This window comes from Peromyscus maniculatus, chromosome 13 (genome assembly GCF_049852395.1).
Source record: "Peromyscus maniculatus bairdii isolate BWxNUB_F1_BW_parent chromosome 13, HU_Pman_BW_mat_3.1, whole genome shotgun sequence".
NCBI lineage: Eukaryota > Metazoa > Chordata > Mammalia > Rodentia > Cricetidae > Peromyscus > Peromyscus maniculatus.
Window position 1 is genome coordinate 44,674,610 of NC_134864.1, and position 21,982 is coordinate 44,696,591.

A 21,982-nucleotide genomic window follows, 5' to 3' on the forward strand; every position below is an offset into this window, starting at 1 on the left:
ACTGCTGTGATTTTTTTAAAGTGCCAAAAGCGACTTTAAAGAACAAAGAGTTCATGTTTGTGTTCACATTTTGAAAGTATAGTCTTATCACAGCAGGGAAGTCAGGGCAGGATGGTCACATCATGTCTGTAGTGAAGAAGCAGAGAGAGATTAAAATTTAACACATTTTTCTCCTTTTGATTCAGTCCAAGATCCTATCCCATGGGAGACTGCTACCCAAACTTAGGCAAGACCCTTCCTCCTCCATTAAACACTTTTGCAAATAATCTTATAGATGTACACAGATGTATGATTCTATGGTGATTCTAAATCCAGTCAAGTTGGCAAAGAGACTGGCCAACCCACAACTTCACCTCTTGTCAACACAACACCTGAGCTCATCACATTAAATTATAATATTTTACCTCTGGTCCCTAAAGTCTTATTTTCATCACATGATGAAAAATTAATTAGTAAATCTTTAAATGTCCCACAATTTATAACAGTCTCAATGCTCTTTAAAAATGCAAACTCTAGACTCTCTTCTGAGACTCAAGAAAACTTTAAACTGTAGGCCCATATAAAATCAAATTACAGACTTCCAGTGAACAATAGCACAGAATAAATGTTCCCATTCCAAAAGAGAATAATGGGAAGACAGGAAGTGCCAGACCAAAGCAAGAACAAAGCCTAGTAGGTAAAACACCAAGTCTTGCCATCCATGTCTGGCATCTGGGACTCTCAATGAAGTTATCTGGGCTCCCATGGTCTTCTGTAGATCTGTCTCTCCAGCAGTACCACCTACAACATAGTGACCTCTCATTTGGGTCAGATCTACTCTATGATTTCCTTGGTGAGTACTGAACAGTTCCACATCTCCACTAACCTGGGGTCTCCATTGCAACCTAGGCTTCACCTTTCCAGCTTCACACAATGGCCCCTCAGAGCCTCCTTGCAGGAAATATGCCTCTGCCACACACTGCCCAGACTCAGGCTTTCTGAAACCTTGCTGAAAGCCTCTATGGCCACCTTCCTTTTGTGTATTTCATGCTTAAAACCAGCACCATGTGGATGGTGTGTCTGTCTGATAGATCCTTCTCCACAAGCAGCTTTTGTATGCCTTCAAGGATTATCCTGGGGAAACACTTTTCTTTGGTTGCCATTTTGGAGCAGGGAACCCTGTTCGCGTTTTTCTCAGTTAAGGGTCTCTCCTTTCAAATGAATTTATAGTCTCACAAGGTGGAACTATGGAAAATAAAGTCTTGCCTTCAGGGCACCTTTTCTTTTGTCTCATGCAAAATACTAGACTGATCTTTGATATGGATAACCCCTCTAACAATTGCAGATGCTGTGGTAGTCGCCAGGGACTGCGCATGGCAGAGGGTAGGCATGAATACTACCCAAGAGAAAACCATTCACTTCCTTAAAATACTGAAATTTTAGTATAGCTAAATTACATAGTTCCCAAACATGAACTTGGTAAATGACAAGGTCATGTCACAACATCAAAATGACGTACAGCGGAGCCACTCACCTTGCCTTCCACTGTAAATTCACACCATTTTCCTCACTAAACTGTGTCATTGTGTTCCAGTGGTTCTTTCCACAATAGTCCCGGATAAGACCAGTCAGTAGTTACTATGACACAGTCCAAATGCTACGCTACCTTGAGATTTCTTCTCAAACAAATCAGCCCATTACTTATTAATTCAGTCTCTATAGATCTTACGATTCAGACATCATACAACCAGATTCTTTGCCAAAATGTAAAATGAATGGACTCTACCGAGTTCCTGATAGAGTTCCCCTCTAAACCTCGTGAGCTTTGCTCCACTATCTGTATTTGTTGATATTCTTTTCTTTCAAAATCCCAATAAACTTATTCATTAACCTCTGCTTATCATATTCTAGGCTTTCTTTGGGCCATAGCTGCAAAGACCTCCATGTTTCTCTTACAAACCATATCCAGCACATGGTCAGGTTTATTATAGCAATGGCCCCACTTCTCAGTACCAGTGTCCTACACTGGTGACTTTTCTGATGTCTATGGCAAAACACCTGTGAGTAGAGTACTGTAGTCAGGGCAGAAAAGGAATAAAGGCAGGGATGTGACGTGGCTCATCACATTGTGTACACAGACTGGAAATGGTGAGAGATAAATGCTCACTTTCTCCTCTTTATTCAGTCTGGGATCCCAGCCCTGGGATGGTGGTACCCACATTAAATGCTGGTCTTTTGGGCTCAGTTTGATCTTTCTTGAAACTCTCTTAGTCATACAAAGGTGAGTTTCATGGACATTCTAAATCTATTGATGTCATTAATGATGACCTATATAGTGTTCATCTTCCACAGTGTGCCCTTTTATGTGTGTTCCATGGGCACAGTGAGGTGCACATGCCTTTGTGGGCACACAGGTACCAGAGGAGGACAATAAATGTCCCTCTCTCTCTACACCTTAATCTTCTAGATCTGTTCTTTACTTGTGTTATGGGAACCCATAGCGAGACTGGCAGTCTTGATGACCCAGCAATCTCTCTGTCCCCTAGCAGCACCACTGCACTGGGTTATGGGTACACACATGGCCACACCTAGCCCTTAATTTTAATAAATGCATCATTAAACATCAATTATATGGTCAAGAATGCCATGTGACATATCTACAAGCTGACTCTCTTTACTTACTAAGTATTAGTTTATATCTATGATTACCCAGCCTTAAGAAAACAGCCTAATCCTAAAAAGATAAGCATTCCATCAAAGTCCATAAGGAGAATCTCATGTTTAACACAAATATCCTCATAAGTCTTATAGAAAATCTAGGTTCCAAAGATTAAAGTTTGAAACCAACATATATGAATGCTATTGCTGGGGACTATTTTACAAAATATCATTCATTTTATGACACTATTTTAGTAGAAACGGGCTACAGTGACTACTTCAGCAAAGAGTGCTGCAGAACCACATTGGGCTGAAGATTCATTCAGTGAGCGCCAAGCATCTTCTAAAGACCAACAGGCTTTCCTTCAAATTTGCCTCAAAGGGAGAGTAAAGCAAGTATACAGTGCGCAGACTGCTATACTTCTTGCTAGCCTGTAAATGCTACTGAATCACAGAGGCAAGCAATAACCAGAAACTATTAAGGGTAAAACTATATTTTGACAGTTCAACAAATACAAAGAAACACTTCACTTGAGTAATGCCTGTTTTAATTATGGGCTTCTTTTAACATTACAATAACAATTTGCATGAGTAAAAGCTTACATAATTTCAATTACAGTTTTTAATATACTATTCAATAAATACTCTGTAATCAACAATGATTACTTAGTACTACTGGAGTCAAACACATTACCTAAAAGGCCTGTGTCTCCTCAAAAGCAAATTAGCAAATGAAAGCAATAACTCAGAGGAGATGAGGGATGAAACGGTTCCAGGCAGCACTATGAGGGATGTTCTACATCCAATTCCCATTGGCCAAACTGTCTAGTAAGAGTCACAGCCAGCAGAGCTGCAGAGGGTGAAGCCCTTCTAAATGGAACAAAGTGGATAAAACAATGGTTCTAGTGGGGTATTCTCATGGATAATCACACAGATCTTTGTAAAACATAAAATTCTACTTAGAAAAGATGAGATATGCATAACCAGCCAAGTAAGCCTACACGTGCACAGAATATGAGTAAAGGAACGTGTAAACTATTTAATTTACTGCTGCCTTTTTTAAAGGAAAGGCTATATTAAATAGTTCTTTCCCTTGGCCATACAAAGTCATGTTTATTTATAGTAATTTTTAGTATATATTAAAATATTATGCTTCCACAAAGTGGTCCTATTACTCTAATTGTTGTGTTAATGTGCTTAACAGAGAAAGATTCTCCTTAAATATGTTTAATAATAAATGGGTGAACAAAGCACGAATTCTCTTCTAGAGCTAAAGATTTACATTTCCATATGACACTGACATGAGTAGATTCTTCCCAAGTCAATATGTACACATAGTTCTTTGTCAGAAACATGTTGGTGTTTCACTAAAAAATTATTTCTTCCCTTAATTTTGGAGAGACAAAAAGGCACAGTGTTTTCTATGCCTTCTAGTTGAAGGCACCTTCTAGTTTGAAGACTTCTAGCTGTTAAGATTCTCATCTGTACCTAGACATTACAGAACAAGGGTGTCCCTTCTGCAGTTGTTTTTAAGTTTTGAGAATAAAAATCCGTGTTAATAAAAATATAAGTAAAATAATAAAGTAAAAAGATTACTACTTATCTGGACTGAAAAGTAAGTTAGTAAATATGACATTAGCATCATTGAAGTTTATTTAAAAATTATGCATACACACTGGGAACAAAAGTCATTATAGGTGGTTGGCAATGGGAAAAGAATGAGGCTATGGATGCTTATGCTTCCATTTTAATAAGCTACCTTGAAAGAAACCTTTAAGTTTACAGAAAACTTAATCAGACGGTCCTTAGTGATCCCATGTGCCTCCCACCCCGTGTGTGAATTGCCTGTCCCACCAGAGCGATGCATTGGTTAACACCCAACGTCCTTAGCTAACGCTACTCCTTGGGAGGAAATTTAAAACAATGAAATTCTCCTACGAAGAACACATTAGTCCCATCCTTCCACTCTTTCTATTAATTTCATTATTATTTCTGAAATTGGCTCATCTGCACAAGAGAAAATTTCACAAACCACAAATCATTATCACACACATAAAAAAAAAAAAAAATGACTGCTTTGTAACCAATTCAGCATCTGCTACAGATGCCTAGCATTCCACCCCATTGATGAGTTGTGCTTGGCAGGAGTTCCGGTTACCTGCTCAGTTACCTCACTTGGGAAGCTTTTCACATCCTTATAACCAGAACTTACACATAATTCAGTGACTCAGAATTAAATTCCTCAAACAGTACATTACATGGATCAGCTTAATCCATCTTTAGTTTTTACTTAGCCAAAAGAAAAAAAGAAAACGTAGTATGCACATACTCAGCTGCCTGTTTGAAGTGTTTCAGATCTTTCTTCAGGTTTTTGTTCTCACTCTCTAAATGCATCACCTGGCTGTAAACATCTGGAACATTCCCGAGTCCTCGAAAATCAGTCCCTCTCTTCTGTATTAACTCGTACCTAGGACAAATCAAACAACAGGGTTATCTCAGTTTCCTACTTAAAAAAAAAAAAAAAAAAAAAAAGACTATGTGTAATTCAATTATTTGCGAATTGTAATTCAATTATCAGCCCTAGGGAATTTGATGGAAATTAGTTGCTATGTTCTATTTCTAAGTTAAACCAAAATTAATATGTTTTTAAGATAAAATATCAGTTAATATGGCCTTTTAAAATACAATGGGTCATCTATGTTCCTCACATCTACTTACCAGAAAAGATGCCAGAACTGTCTCAGTCTAGCGGAGATGGTGATAAGTTCTGGGAAGTAGCGAGAATGAAGGAGATGGACAGGCAGCTGTCTGTACTGTTTTGTACAGAGAAGCCACAACTGAAAAGCATGAGTGACAGACTCCAACAGAGACTTGAAGGACAGGAGGGATGATGCCATGTGGGCCACAGAAGAGAGACTCAGAGGAGGCTGACAGAAACATAGGAGGCCCAGAGACATAGACATATTCAGCATGTACAAGAAAGAACATATGTAGAATAGTCAGAACTGAAGCCCTCAATGTGAGCAAAGGGGATGTTGAGAAATGTCAGAACCAAAACAAGGAGCCAGAATAAAAAATTACTTTACTCCCGATCAGAATAGGGCCATGGGAATGTTGGGGGGGGGGACAGTGAGCAGATTTATGTTTCAAATGGGTGAATCTATTCCAAGAAACAGATTCTACAAGAACACATGACACAACCTGGGAGAGACAGAATGGTAAACTGAACAAAGTGAAACACAGCAGAGGTTAGCAGAGGGAACCTGCTGTAAAGGGAGCCACCTGCTGTAAAGGGAGCACTAACAGGATTCGCTAAGGAATCATCTGTCAGGTATGAGCAGACGCAGTCAATGACGGCATCCATCCGGTTTCAGGGCTCAGTAACAGCCAGCCATTTACATAGTGGGAACAAAGACAGTAGGAACTGGCTAGTGGACAGAACCAAGGGTTTGTGTCCATCCAGATGAAATGCAGCATGCCTAACAGACATTCATGTGAAGGCAGATGGTGGATATCTATAGTTCAGGGGAAGTCAAGGCAGGCAACTTAAACTCACGTTTCATCAGTATATAAATTATGTTTTACAGTCGTGACACTAGAACAGACCAGTTCAGGTAGTGAGGTGACATCAACAAATGATGCCTGGGACTGATTCATGACATCCTCCACTGCTCCAAGGTTGGGATGAGGCGGAGGAGGCAAACATGACCAAGAGAATCTTAAGGCCAGAGCAGTCATAGAAACTGAGAGTGAGGACCAAGGGGTCAAGAGAAGAAGAAGCCCCAAGAAGGAAGAAACGAATGCTACTGGAAGAAATGAATGCTGATAAAGTTCGGAACAATCACTGGAAAGGGCAGTGTGAAAGTCACTGTTAAAAAGTTTTTGGGGTGGAAAAGACGAAAGCCGTGGTGGATAAACTAGGGTAGATGTGAGCAGTAATTAAAAAAGACACAACAAACTTTGTCAGGAAAGTGTGCCAATAAGGGAGAGACTAGGAAATCAAGATGAACTTCAACGGGAAGCAGAGCCAGAGCCAGGGAACTTTCCCTGGGTAAGTACTACGTCAGATATTACTGCACACCTGTGTGCTTGTGGTAATGTTCCAAAAGAGAGAAAAAAAAAAAACACGATGCAAAATGACAAACGCAAATGCAGTGACCTTGAGGAGGCAGAGGAGCTAGATTCTGGCAGGAAGAGGGATAAGGCTACAGAGGTTGCCTATGTGGTTCAGTATCTTAGCAGAAGAGAAAGGAGGTCTGAGGAAGAACCAGCAGGTGGGAAAGAGGAGAGTGGGAGGTGTGAAAGGCAGTGACTGAGGAAGACACAACCTCTGCCAAGTTGAAGAACTTAGGACTGACCTTGTAATTGCAAAATGGAAAAAAGACACAAATCGGAACTTTAAATCAAGACACATGGTAAAGCTCGTCCAGTCTCTAGCCCAGAATTAAAGATAAGAGAGTGGGGTTTAAGATCAGTCTGGCCTCACTGACTTTGCCACTTACTGGTTGTGACTTGGTGACATTTACTGAGGCAGATTTCCCATCCTCTCTAAGCCCATTTCCTCATCCATGAAATGAAGATATGTTAGTGGCTACCTGCCACATACAGTTATTGGGAGAAATGAGTGAATGCTGCATAGGAACAGACAGCTAATAAAAATGATACAAACTAAATTTTAAAGCAATTACTCTAAGACATCACCATTTTAACTATTTTATGCCATTTACATTTAACTAGCGTATTTATTTTTTGTACTAATTTTTTACATCTAAATATTCCCCTAGAAGGCAGACTTCTGCATATCTTAGTACATAAATCTATCTACATATATTTAATTGATCAAAACTGGCATACTGAAAATTGTAAGAATTATCATAGTAAGAGTCATGAAAATCCTGGGCTTAACTTAATGGTGATAGAGAGATAATGCTTACATGACACATAACCAGACGCCAATTCCTCACCAATTAAAGAAACATCAGTAGGTTTAAATGATGAAGGAATAACTAGCTACATGGGATTCACTGAGAGTTGGTATGTAGTCACACTACACATATACTTCCTACACATACTGAATAATGTGAAGGATTGTTTCAAAGTTAATCTTAATTCTGAGCTTTGGCTTTAAATAAACCTAGTCAGTCCCCATGGGAGACCTTGATTTGGGGGATGTGGGGATGTGGGGTGGCTTGGGAGGGAGGCTTGGGGGTGGGAGGAGGGAGGAGATGGGATCTGTGGGTGGTATGTAGAGTGAGTAGAAAATTTCTTAATAAAGAAAAATGAAAAAAAATAAAGCTAGTCAGTTGAAATAAGCTGTAACTATATTGCCCATAACTAAGTCATTACAGTCACCAAAAGCTGATGTATTTTTTTTTGCCAAAAGCTGCAGTATTTATTTTTGCCCAATGAATTAAAAAGATACACACTAATTAATAATCTCTTTAATTGGGAACAAATTAAGTTAGTGATTAAATACTATAAATAATTTCACGTCTTATTACCCTCGACAGGATTTTTAGCACAACCCCATCTTCAGGGTAATGACAGGCACAGAGGCAAACTGAAGTGTAGCCAGGATTGAACAGGAAGTAGGAAGCAAAGGCAGACTGACACCATGCTTCAAGTTAGAGGCTGGTGAGGACGACACAGATGGCTGAGTCCATGAGTCAGCCTCAGTGTGAGTGACTGGACATGTTCGCAGAGACGGAGGTGAAAGCATTTCAAAGTTACGCTGCCGTTTTCTCATCCTAACCTCTTTATTTTTGCCCTGCAGCATCAATTAACTTTATACATAAATACTTCTAAAAGAGACAAAAAATATAGCATTGGACAAACCTACAGTGGAAGCATGTTAGTGCTCCACAAACAGATTTCTACCACACTGACATACATATATAACTACACACATATATACAATTATATAAAATATACAGTATATGTAGACATAACACAGAAAATAACTTGAGGACTGTTGTTGGAAACTCTGAAATACTGATAATTTAGAACTCATAAAAATTGCTTTCTGCTTTGCGGTTCACAGAGACTCCATTGTGACTAATTAATTTTGCTTTCATAACATGAATACAGTCATTTCCAATATCTAAAAGAAATCATGGCTTTATTCCAATAAATTTTTATTTACAAACAAGAAGTAGGCCAGATGTGGCTCCCAGGCCACACATTTCTGACACTGGATTTAAAAGATGTATTGCACTTATTGTTTGAGGATTCACAGAACATAAGTCAAATATTGCTGCCCAAATTTTTGTTGGTATTTTTTTAGCACAACCTACCAACAGGCCAGTATTGTTGGTTACTTTTCTTAGAGAACATGAATTTACAGTAATTCCATATTCTTTGGGGTTTGTTTTTCTGCATTAAAAGTACATTCAGTCAATATGATTGACTGAATCATGAATACTTGGGAGGTAACACAAAAGAGCCATATGTAAGAGGCCAGAATGAGCTACATAGCAAGTTATATTTCACACAATAATTAAAACTAATGCATCCACTATTCTCAAATTATATTCCTACTATATGCATCATAGGTGACAGTTGCTGATCAAATTCAAAATATGTTATGTGAAAAATAATTATCCAGTATGGAAATAACTACAAAACAGCAACTACTGACTCCCCATGGGAGACCTGGATTTGGGGGATGTGGGGATGCGGGGTGGCTTGGGAGAAGGACTGCGGTTGGGAGGAGGGAGAAGGTGGGATCTGTGGGTGGTATGTGGAGTGAGCAGAAAATTTCTTAATAAAGAAAAATAAAAAAAAACAGCAACTAGAGATTGGGACAAAATTAGTTGAACCAAAATATTACTAAGCTAATAAACACACATTCATAAGTTTTATCTTTTGGTTATAATATAATGCTAAATGGGTATGTTTCTTGGGAACTCCTTATGTCTTAATACTACCATAGCTTTCTGAAATTTTATTTCATTAATCAGACTGCTAACTTAGACAGTATGCTTATAATCACCTACTTTTTAAGAATGTATTTGAGGCATGGCAGGTTGGTTCACTGGGTAAATCTGTCTACTGCACACACCTGGCTATCTGAGTTCAAGCCCCAGAACCTACATGTAGTTAGGGGAAAAGTGACTCCAATTGACCTCTCTACATGGGTGCTATGGCAAGCACATGTGCACAAACTAATGCATGCACACATACACACATAATAACAAAAAAGAGTTTAAAATAATACATATATAATATTTGGATCATTTGCTTAAAAGAGTCATTCCACACTTTGGAATAGTCTAACATGTTCTTGAGAGACATAAAAATAATTAAATCATACTAAGTTTTAATCTAATTAGAAACAAATTAATGACCTCCCCATATTTCTAATTTACTTGCAATTATTTCTTTAGAAAATTTATTTTTAAACCATGCACACAGTTTCCAGGTTTAAAAATAGCATTCTCCTCCTATTTCCCAATGTTCCATCTCTTGGTCTGCTATTAACAGAACTCATTTCTCCTCATAAAATCTATTATATTATATATACAGTCAAAATAATGAAATTTGACAAGAAATTGGGGTGAAATGAGGAAGTTGGGAGTAGAAGAGGAATGTCAATAAAATACTAATAATATTTTCAAAAATATCAAAAATTAAAAAATGAAACTGATTACTTCTGGGTGTATAATATCAGTGGACCAAGAAAACAAAAAGTAAATCATATACATCAGATGAATTAGAATTAGAATTCAGTCACAAAACTCTATGAACATTTTTTATAGAAGTCCACTTTCTATAATACACAATATCTGGTAACAATAACACTTACTTCATATCTGTCATTTACTATGTTTAAAAAAATATTAGGAATCCAAAAACCATTATTGTTATATCAAAAGAATAAAGATAGCATGTCTGCTGGTTTTCACAATCAATAAGACATTAAAATTTTTATTTTTAACAAGAAAATCATATTAGGGTAATATGTGAAAGGACAATCCAATTTAGATCTAAATCAAATAGTATTTTTAGAAAACTCAATCAGCTGTATAAATAGAGAAAAATCATTTTCACTATAAATAAAAAAGTAGTAGTGTTGGGGGTATCTAAATACACAAAAATGATACTGATACCATTATCAAGTATGAAAAACTAAGAGGAAAATATTTCAAAAAATAACATTTTGCTATATGACTCCAAAGGACATTTCATTCCCTTGATCATTTGAAAAGAAGCTAAATTTGAATACTGAAAAGGCTGTTGAATAAAGTTTTGTTGGGAAGGATTCCCCTGACAGTGTGTCTATATTATAGTTTTAACATAGAGACTGGAATGGTTTATCCCATACACGTAAGTTTACACTGATAGTGTTAACTGTAAATTGACAGAACCTACAGACACCGGGAAGGTGGGCCTCTGAACATCTTTTGTGGGATTGTTTTGATTTTGTTGGAGATGGGAAGATCTCTCTTAATGATGGACAGGACCATTACCTGGGCATGGGACCCTGGACTGTATAAAATGGAGACAATGAGCTGAGCACAAGCATGCATTCATTGGCCTCTGTTTCCTGACTGCAGATTCAGAGTGAACAGCTGCCTCGGGGTCCCCACCATAACAACTGTAAAAACCATGACATAATATGAAGTGACCCCCAAATACACCTTTTCTTCCTTTAGTTGCCTTTGTGTTTTATCACAACAGCAAAAGAACCAGAGTATTTATTATTGCAGAGTCCTTTAAGAAAGTTCAACTCACACAAGTAAATGTGCTAATACAACCCAGCCATATAATGATTTACCATTCAGCCTGAAAGCAGTTCAGCGTTCTGGTCATTCCCATTCTGATCAGGAAATTACAGAGAAAGTCTTCTATGGCTTCATGTACTACCTGCCTTGAAGGAAGAACTGTTTTCTGCTCCTGAAATTTAAATGCACAATTATTTATTCTGTAAACATCAAGATTTTGATTAAGGAAACAGATAGACTGTTCACTTACTCATTTCGTAATAACTTTTTCTTAAATACTATGTGCCAGGGTCTAGTTAATGATGAGAAATAAAGCATTGGTAAAACAAAACATTTCTATTCCCAATGTAATAGTTAAGTAGATAAACACAAAATATGGATAACTAGTTGTGTGTGTGTGTGTGTGTGTGTGTATGCCCATGCACAGGCGTGTGTATATCCCACACATTCTGACAAATAGTAGTATGTATCTAGGACTATAAGGGCAGAGTCTCGAAGACAGGGAAATCCCCATGTGTGTAGAGTAGTGTAACTATATAAAAACTGTCATAGAGGAAGGTTTCATTGAAAGAGTGAGATTTGGGCCATAATCACAAAGATGCAAACCCAAATGTTGAAATGATGAAAGATCAAAAGAATTCCTCTAAGTTATCAAAGGATCAAAATCAAAATAAAAAAAATTCTGTGAAAAAAAGATCTTAAGTATATTTAAAAGGACTCTCTTGTTTACATTTTTAAAAGGAGGCTTATTTATAAAACATAAAATATATAACACTTCAGAGGCCATTTCATTCAACAAAGTAGACAATATTATATATTATATAGCTATGAAATTTTAGATATAATAATGGCAGTTGTGAGTATTCATTAAGAACAGACAAAGCATATTAATCAGGAAACAGGTCAGTACAAAAAGGCACTGATGTGTCTCACTCTGAGGAGTCAGATGAGCTGAGCTTTACAATTGAAGTCATCTGAATTACAAAGTTTAACCCCTTATGGTTTTTAAAAAATCTGTAAAAGACAAACTGAGTCACCAACACATCATATGATCAACTACAGAGCTGAGACCTCAAGAAATGTTACAATCACTGATGCAGACCTACAAAAGGACATCATTTCATTTACTGGGTGTGTTAATATTTTGTTTATGCTCTAACAAATAAAGCTTCCTAGCCCCCTAGTTAACCAGAGGCCAGGCCATGATGGCACACACCTTTGATCCCAGTACTTGGGAAGAGGAAACAAGAAGTGATATGGCTGGGTGGAGAGAGAAATATAAGATGGACAGAGACAGGTGGGTTTCCCCCCCCCCTTTTCAGTCTGAGGATTCAGTAGAGGTAAGAAGTCTTTCTAGTGGCTGACTGCTCTGTTTCTCTGATCTTTCAGCTTTCACCCCGATATCTGAATCATGGTTTTTATTATTAAAACCAGTTAGAATTTGTGCTACAACTGAGGTGGTTTTGGAGTTCTGTGTACATGCACAGGGTTCACATTCAAAATACCAATGTTACAACACCTTTTTACAGAGTCTGATTTAAAAAAAAAATGCATAAATGAATTAGCCTTCTAAAAGATTTTACACAATTTCTACCTCCAGTAGTGGAAATTGGGTGAAAATGAGGTACATTGAAGAGTGAATTGTAAAATATAATAACAATTAAAATTGTGAAATGAAAAGACTAGTAACAAACTTGAAGATATAAAAGGGATTATTAGAAAAGTAGATTGCGGGCAACGATAATGATTCAGACTGTTGGAGCGACCACACATATGCAAACATTAACTGTATTTTGAGACCTTACATCACTGTAATTATCTGCTCTCTCTCTTTCAGGGCATGACTCAGAGAATACATTCCCATTCTTCTTCTGTATGGCTTTGCTCTTTTCTCATTTTTCTATAATTCATTGTGTTCCAAGATGAATATCCCCTACTCCATTTTTTTGCGTCTCCTAAACAATGTTTCCCTGATGTGGTGGACACTGGGAATCCATTCAGTATGCACACACATCCAAACCACAAACCCAGCAGAAACATGACTAATGATGGACAGTAACACCACTGTCAAACCAAGCAGTAAGTTGGCTGGCTTCTTCAGGCATCTATACCTAGAATTTCATCATCAGGAAGGAATGTCAATGCAAACAAATGGTCCATTTTTAAATGAAAGTTTTCTTGTACCATATCACATAGCCAACCTACCCCTCTAACATTTCTGGAAACATACACCACTGGTTACTTCCTAAAGTTTGTTCTTAGAGGACTTGGTTGCACAAAATGATCACTTGGTGACTGATTTTGAATCCATTTTATTCTGCAAAGTCCACCAATCTACAAATAATAATTTCTAAAATGCTTCACTTTCTCCAGTTACTAATACAGAAATAAGTAGATGTGTTCTAGAATTTTAGAGTACAGCAGGAGCATGTAGTTGACTTAAAAGTAAAAATAAATAAAAACTTGAAAAGTAGTAACAGTTGATTTTTTTTTCTTTAAAAAAATTTTATTCATTTTATATACTAACCACAGATCCCCCTCTCATCCTTCCTTCCACTCCCCCACCCCTGCCTAACTCCCCTGACCCATCCTTCATCCCCTCCTCCAAAGGGGTAATTTTTCCCATGGGGGAGTCAGCAAAGCCTGGTACGTTCAGTTAAGGCAAGACCCAGCCCCTTCCCCTGCATCAAGGGTGAGCAAGGTCTCTGACCATAGGTCATAGGATCCAGAAAGCCAGCTCATGCACCAGAGATAGATTCTGATCACATTGCCAGGGGCCCCTCAAACAGATCCAGCTATACAACTGTCTCCCATATGCAGAGTGCCTTGTCCAGTCCCATGTAGATTCCACAGCTTTCATTCTAAAGTTTGTGAGTTTCTATGAGTTTGGTTCAGTTGTGTCTGTAGATTTCCCCATCATGATCTTGACCCCCCCCCCTTGTTCATATAATCCCTCTTCCCTCTCTTCATCTGGATTCCTGGAGCTCTGACTGGTGCTTGGTTGTGGATCTCTGCATCTGCTGATTGACAGTTAGGGTATTCACTAATCTAATTACCAGGGTAGGCCAGTTCAAGCACCTTACCACTGTTGCTAGTAGTCTAATCTAGGGTCATCCTTATGGATTCCTGATAATTTCCCTAGCACCAGGTTTCTCCCTTATACTATAATGTCTCCCTCTATCAAGATAACTCTTTCATTGCTCTCCCACTCCCTACCTCCCCCAGCTCAACCATCTCATTCCCTCATGTTCTCATCCCCATCCCCTCCCCTCTATTGCCCTGCCTCATCCCCAGTTTATTCATGGAGATCTCCTGTTTCCCTTTCCCAAGAAGATCTGTACATCCCTCTTAGGGTCTTCCTTGTTTCCTAACTTCCCTGGAGCTATGGGTTGTAATCTGATTATCCTTTGCTTTACATCTAGTATCAACTTATGGGTAAGCACATATCATGTTTGTCTTTCTGAGTCTGGGTTACCTCACTCAGGATATTTTCTAGTCCCATCCATTTGCATGCAAATTTCATGATGTCATTGTTTTTTTACAGCTGAGTAGTACTCCATTGTGTACACATACATTTTCTTTATTCATTTTTTGGTTGAGGGGCATCTAGGTTGTTTCCAGGTTCTGGCTATTACAAATAGTGCTGCTATGAACATAGTTGAGCAAGTGTTCTTGTAGTATGATTGAGCATCCCATGGGTATATGCCCAAGAGTGGTATCATTGGGTCGTGAGGTAGATTGATTCCAAATTTTCTGAGAAGTCGCCATACTGTTTTCCAGAGTGGCTGTGCAAGTTTGCACTCTGACCAACAGTGGAGGAATGTTCTCCTTGTTCCGCATCCTCTCCAACATAAGCTGTCATCAGTGTTTCTGACCTTAGACATTCTGACAGGTGTAAAACGGTATCTCAGAGTCGTTTTCACTTGCATTTCCCTGAGTTCTTAAAGTACCATCCACCAACCAAGGTGAAGCATGCACTAGTTCTTCCTCCTTTAGCAGTAAATCAGCAGTCACGTTCCTCAGTGGTCAAATCCTCTACAAGAACAGCTCACCATTTGATGCCTTGTAATGCTGGATGAATTTCCATGACCACAAGCAGCTTCTATTCAGAAGGCTGCTAAGCCTGCCAGACTTGCCTTTTCTGATGAAGTGGGCTTTTTGAAGAAAGCATGGGATAATATATGAAGGGATAAAATTAGTACATGATTAATTAACTGAGCAACTGTGTTGGCTAGTTTTTATGTCAACCTGACACAGGCCAGGGTCATTTGGGAAGAGAGAATATCAATTGAGAAAAATTCCCTACCAAACTGGCCAGGGGGCAGGCCTGCTGGAGCATTTCCTTGATTAATGATTGATTGTGGGTAAGCTCAAATCAAAGGAGGGGGTGCCACTCCTGGGTGGGTGGTCCTAGATAGTTTAAGAAAGCAGATTGACAAATTTCCAACATGGGGAAGGGAGGAACTCACAAGCTTCCACCCCAACTAAGGAGGAACTGGCTGTTGATAATGTATGGTGAGTGGAGAATCACTCTTCTTTCAAGGCATGGCCTTGAAAGAATTCCTATGCTATAGTGGATGGTCCCTCACATATGCACATATTGGTAGCAATAATTGGACTTAGTGCAATATTACAAAAATAAGAATTTGGGAGGGAAAAGTGTTACAGTGGGGACCCAGAGGACAGTAAGATAACTGGATATTGACATGATTATATTTCATTGTGTGTATATATGAAATTTTCAAGAATAAATATTTAAAAAGAAAAAAAAAAGAAAGCAGGTTGAACAAGCCATGAAATCGACCCTGTAAGCAGCACTCCTCCATGGCCTCTGCCTCAACTCCTACCTCCTGGTTCCTGTCTTGAGTCATTGTCTTGATTTTCCTGGATGATGGGATGGATACAAGCTGTTGGACAAAATAAGCATTTCCACCCTATGTTTCTTTTGGTCATCAAGTTTTAACATAGCAGTAGAAACCCTGGGTAAAACAGAAAATGGCACTAGGAAAAGGGGATAGCTGTGACAAAACAGACGAATTGTGGAGATCATGGTGGCATTTTGACTCTAGGCTAGAAAATCACTGAGTACTCAGAGCTCTCTGTGGGTAGGGCCACCCCTGGGCTGGTGTTTCTGGATGCTACAAGAAAGTGGGCTGAGCAAGCCAGTAAGCAGCATTCATTCCTCCATAGCTCTTGTCTCTTGGTTCCTGGACTGTTTGAGTTCTTGCTCTGACTTCCCTCAGTGATGGACTGTGATTTAGAACTGTGAGCTAAAATAAATTTCCTTCCCAATTTGCTTTTTGCCAGTGTTTTCTCATAGCAGTAGAAGTAAGACAGCAAATATCCTTTGAATAACCAAAAAGTCACTAATTCCATTCTCAGAATTGAGCTCTTCATCCCTCTTATACAGCCATTTTCCTAACAGAAATTGTGGTTTTAGGGATTTGAGTTTTCAAAATTTCAACAGTCAGGACTGCGTCCTTCCAAACTGTGATTAACACTGGATTCAGGTGTATCTGAACACAATCCTAGATCAGAGCCAGACACAGCATTAGCAACCACAAAGGTGCTGAGGCCAGAGTAAGATTAGGTCCTCTGAAGGACTATAAAGAAGTAAACTCTCCCTTTCAACACAATAGAGCAAACTAAAAAGCCAAGGGAAAAGAAACAAAGAGATACGTTGATTCTTTCAAATATTATTATTAAGTAACGTAACGATTTTGGTACCTCATGTTTTAGAAAGACTACAGCAGGAAGAAGGGATGCTGAAAAGAGCATGTACCACGATTCCATCATAATGGAGCATCACCATGGCCCTTTGTCATCTCGCTGTCCATGATGACTTTCACACCACGTGGGACAGCAGAGTAGCTGCTACCAATACTTAAGGTACTCAAGACCCGCCATTTTAACTCTCTTGACAGAGCAAATTTTAGATACCTATATGAGAAATATGGGCAGGAAGCCAGCAGGCCTTGGGGGGACTGGGCAGGTGCCACTAAGATGATCAGGTATGTGGTGGAGAAATGGGGGAGAAGAAGGGGACAGGGGCCTGAGCTGTGGAGAGAGATGGAATGGAAGACTGAGACAGGGCAGCAGTGAGGGATAGGCTGATATGGGGGCCTACGCTGACACCTGGTGCCATGTGACTTCTGGCCTGTGCTGCTGCCGAGAGCCATGTCTGAGTTTGTGGCCCTACCACAGCCAGGGTCTGATGTCCATAGGCTGTGCTATCACCAAAGGCCATATGGATGGGCTACCACCTAAGACCATGTTGATGTCTGAGGGCCATGCTGCCACCAGGGACAAACTAATCCAAGTGGTTTGTATTGCCACCCAAGGCCATGGTGATGTCCAGGCCCAAGCTGCAGCCAAGGGCCATGTGTAGGTCCATGGTCCAACTGCAGCAGGAGTCTGTGATGATATCTGTGCCCATGTTACCACCAGGGGCCATGGGATAGCTGGCCCCAGTGGCCTGGGCATAGAAGAATTGGTCCTGTCTCTCACTGGCTGCTTTAAGAGGGATATCTGTCTCCCTCTGCTCTCAGAAAAGCTGGACCCAACTCTCAATGGCCCTGGTAGAACTGTCCCTGCCACCCTGGCCGCCACAAGTGTAGAGCTTGCTCCTGCATGAGGGAGAGCTGGCCCTGACCCTCATCTGAGTGGGCGGTCCTGGTAGAGGCCCAGACTGACCAATGTAACTACCACCCAGGCCAATATCTAGGGCTTGAGTTGGCCCACCCCAACATCATGTAGGACCTCCTGGAGCTCATGAAGAGACTGGTCCTGTGGCACCCTAGCTGCAGGATCTCTATGACTTGGGCAACAGCAGGATATTCAAGAGAAGTTTCGATGAGAATCCAGTATTGATGGTGTGACAGAAGCCCCAGAGGCATTGAACCAGACCAACAATTCAGTGCAATGAACATTTGCAAGTAAAGCTGTTTGAGCAAAAAGGTATACTGAGTGACACCCAACTCCCAAGGCCACTCCAACAGAAGAATATGTGATGGCAAGATAGGGAAGACAGAGGAGCAAAATGCTTGTTTGTTTGTTTGTTTGTTTATTCTTGGGGAGGATACAAGGGTAAAGGGTTGACATAGAAGGGCTCAGAAATCAGTGGGATTGGGGTGCATGACTTAAAATTCTCAAAGAATCAATTTAAAAAAATGTTAAAAAATAAAGACAAGAGACAAATTTGAATTTTTCATTTGGAAACATTTTTAGAGAGAAAATGAAGGAAACTCCGGAGAGACTATTTATGTTCATTTGAAAATGTTATTATGTTCATTGAAATATGAAATATTTACTTAATTGTCTTAAAATAATTACAACACAACTGTTTTATAGTGCAACCTAGGCTGGCCTCTCACCCATGATCCTCCTACCTCGGCCTCTTTAGCATATCCTACCACGGTATGCCTCCACAACTGGCTACTATAAAACTTTTTTTTTTTTTTTTGGTGTGTGTGGGGGGTTCAAGATAGGGTCTCACTATATAGCTCTGGCTATCCTGGAACTCACTCTACAGACCAGGCTGACCTCAAACTTATAGAGATCTGCCTGCCTCTGCCTCCTGAGTATTGGGATTAAAGGCATGTACCATCATGTCCAGTCAACAATAAAAACTTTATATACTACCATTTATATCTTATGAAAAGTAAATACACTTTCCAAAACAGAATTTAAGAAATGAGTGAGAAGAGTGGTATTGTCTGAGCTCCCTTACACACTGGAACTGATAAGCAGCACTGTGGCTTGGGTTAGTCATCAATCAGATGGCGCAAAAAATACAGAAACATTCTCAAAAAAATGACTTTATTCTACTGAATGTTTTATAGATGGAGGAAAAGTAAGGAGAAAATGAACCCAAAATGTCAGAAATTTAACTGCCATTTTATTTTAATCTTTCAAAGTCAAACTTCTAATTTTATAAAAATTGGAATTCATTACAGATATGTTAGCACTGCAAAAGATAGTAAAATAAAGAAAAATCAAAGAAACTAAAATTTGCAAAAAATTGTAATAATATACTTATGTAAACCTTTCCTTTTATAAAATTATATAATGACCATCTCCAAGGAATACACACAAATACATGTGTTCATACCTACATATACCCATAGACATACATATATCCCTACCTATTTATGTTAACATCTGGAAAAGACTGTAGTATGAAATATAACTAAATTAGATCAATAACATTACTTATTTTTCCATGTGTTCAAAAATCACTTTAAATATAATATACATACATTTTAGTCAGAATTCAAACCATGGTATCTATTAACAAAATGATAAATTAAGAGTGAAAATGGGGCTGGAGAGATGGCTCAGAGGTTAAGAGCACTGGCTGTTCTTCCAGAGGTCCTGAGTTCAATTCCCAGCAACCACATGGTGGCTCACAACCATCTGTAATGAGATCTGGTGCCCTCTTCTGGCCTGCAGGGATACATGCAGACAGAACACTGTATACATAATAAATAAATAAATTTAAAAAAAAAAAAAAAGAGTGAAAATGATCAGTGAATAAATATGCCTTTTTACTTTATCCAAAAGGCTGCATTTTAAATTTTTTCCCTATAAATTATAGCATTGAGATATGCAACAGACTAATAGTACTATGTAGGAGGACCCACTTTGTGGTTTTCTAGAAGGAACTTATCTACTGACTTTATTACAAAATACACTTGGTAATGAGCTAGATCACTGCAGTCAACAGAATCTAATCAATTGTGGACTCATGAAATCTTTTCAGTTCTTTTTCAATTGTTAAGTATATAGGTGATTGGAAAATTGAATGGCTTCCTAGAAAAAAGTCTACTAAATGTAGAGAGACTGAGATAGAGAATAAGAAGGGCAAGGTCTAACAGACCATCTTGCACTGAAGAAGCCAAGCTTTCAACTAAAGAAAAACATCCTTTGAAATTAATGTTAGGGTGTAATTATAAATATTTTAACTGCAATAAATTATGGTCAATTTTTTAACATTCTTTTCAATGTTATAGAGATGTCAAGAGTCTTATTTACTTTAATTCATGTGATAACCACATATAATTTCTTATCTTATTCTTAACAAAATTGGTTTCATGTCCCAGAGAAGAAAGTGTCATGAAATGGTAAGCATTCCATGTAGGCTGGATGCTTCCAGGAAAACAAAGATACAAAACCCGTATAAAGTCTACTAAATAATCTGTAGTTGATCCATTCAACAACAGTGTTGAATAATTTTGGTTTAATTCTGATTGGATTGATCAGTTCTCAGGGAAGGTATCATTTGTTGGAAAGAAGAGTAGACATTGTCTGGAGAATGATGTTGCAAAGAATAAACAAAGCCTACTTTAAGTGTTTTGTGAAAATTAATCAAAGTGAAACGATATAGATTATAGTGTTCTGTTTCATAATTTGGTTACATTACCTCCAAGGCTTCATATAAAAAGTATTCCTGTTACACCACAAGCTAGAGATGTGTTCAAGTCTCACCAGAATCTGAACGTCTGTAGCCTGCTCTTGAACCATGTGAATTGCTTTGGCCAGATCTTCTTCTCCTTCTGGAATGCTGAAATTGTCATCTGGTATCTAGACAAGGGCAGGAAGAATGGGCAGAAATGTCAAGTACCATACAGAATTCCCTGCTTATATGAAGGGTACATTCTCAGACATGATGCAGATGGTTCAAACTGTGGTTAGTTCCCAACCTTACATATACTATTGTTCCCATATAAGCATGCAATAAAGTTTAATTTATAAAATGGGCACAATAAGAGACTAGTAATGATGATAATAGTAACATAACAATCATAACAACAGACTACAATAAAGTCATTTAAAACTTACTCTTTATTTATGGGGTTTTCAGGACCAATTTTTGGACTATAGTTGACAATGGGTAACTAACAGCCAGAAATAGGGTACAATAATGAGCAGGTCTCACACAGTCTCTTGCACTGAGGAAGTAAATTATACAACTAAATAAAAAGTATCACTTTTAATTAATGCTGATATGGAAACACAAGGGGACACATCTACATGTCACTTCAGAATATTTCTTCCTAAATAATGCTTCCAAGAAATATACTCCATGTAGGACACTGTATGCTTCTAAAGATGACCTAAGTCTGTGTACTAACAAGCTTCTCGCCTGTCAAGGTCACAGGCCAGGCTCACTTCCACAATTTCGTTCAGTTTCTGACATCTAAAAGTGACTTTACATCCAAGTCTCAGAAGCAATGAATTAAAGGAAATTTCTGAGACAGGAGCATGTTTTCCAGAACTAAAATTAGGATAGAAGAAAGCAGAAGCCTGGCCTCCAACTGGTACTGGCAATCTGGAGTCCCTGTTAAAAGCAAACTGGACAATGGGAAAAAGTCCCACACAGGAATGACCATCTATGAGGCCACAGACAAGGGAGGTGACAGGACTGAACCTAAATGGTGAGGGGGAACCAGAACAGGCAGATGTCCCACCCAGTGTACGTGTTTAGACAGTATTCCCCAACTCACTCGTAATCAGCCAATAGCTAACTTTTGTTCCACACATAGTTCATCTTAAAGTACTTATATGTTCCAGAAAATAAGACAAACCAATAATATGAAGACCACAGTGAACTCACTGAGATG

General features: G+C 38.7%; 1 protein-coding gene across 6 annotated transcripts in view; it reads right to left on the reverse strand.

Moving 5' to 3' along the window:
• Positions 1 to 21,982, reverse strand: part of Spag16 (sperm associated antigen 16) — an 841,320-nt gene that overhangs the window by 805,874 nt on the left and 13,464 nt on the right. For all 6 annotated transcript variants that reach the window (XR_013044111.1, XM_076550173.1, XM_006994855.4 and 3 more), the window contains exons 3-5: positions 20,847 to 20,942; positions 11,414 to 11,532; positions 4,967 to 5,104 (exon numbers count right to left, since the gene is read on the reverse strand). Coding sequence is in view for 5 of the 6 variants with exons in the window: in XM_076550173.1 (XP_076406288.1) it covers positions 4,967 to 5,104; positions 11,414 to 11,532; positions 20,847 to 20,942 (353 nt within the window). In the remaining variant the exon portion in view is untranslated. The remainder of the gene's footprint in view (positions 1 to 4,966; positions 5,105 to 11,413; positions 11,533 to 20,846; positions 20,943 to 21,982) is intronic.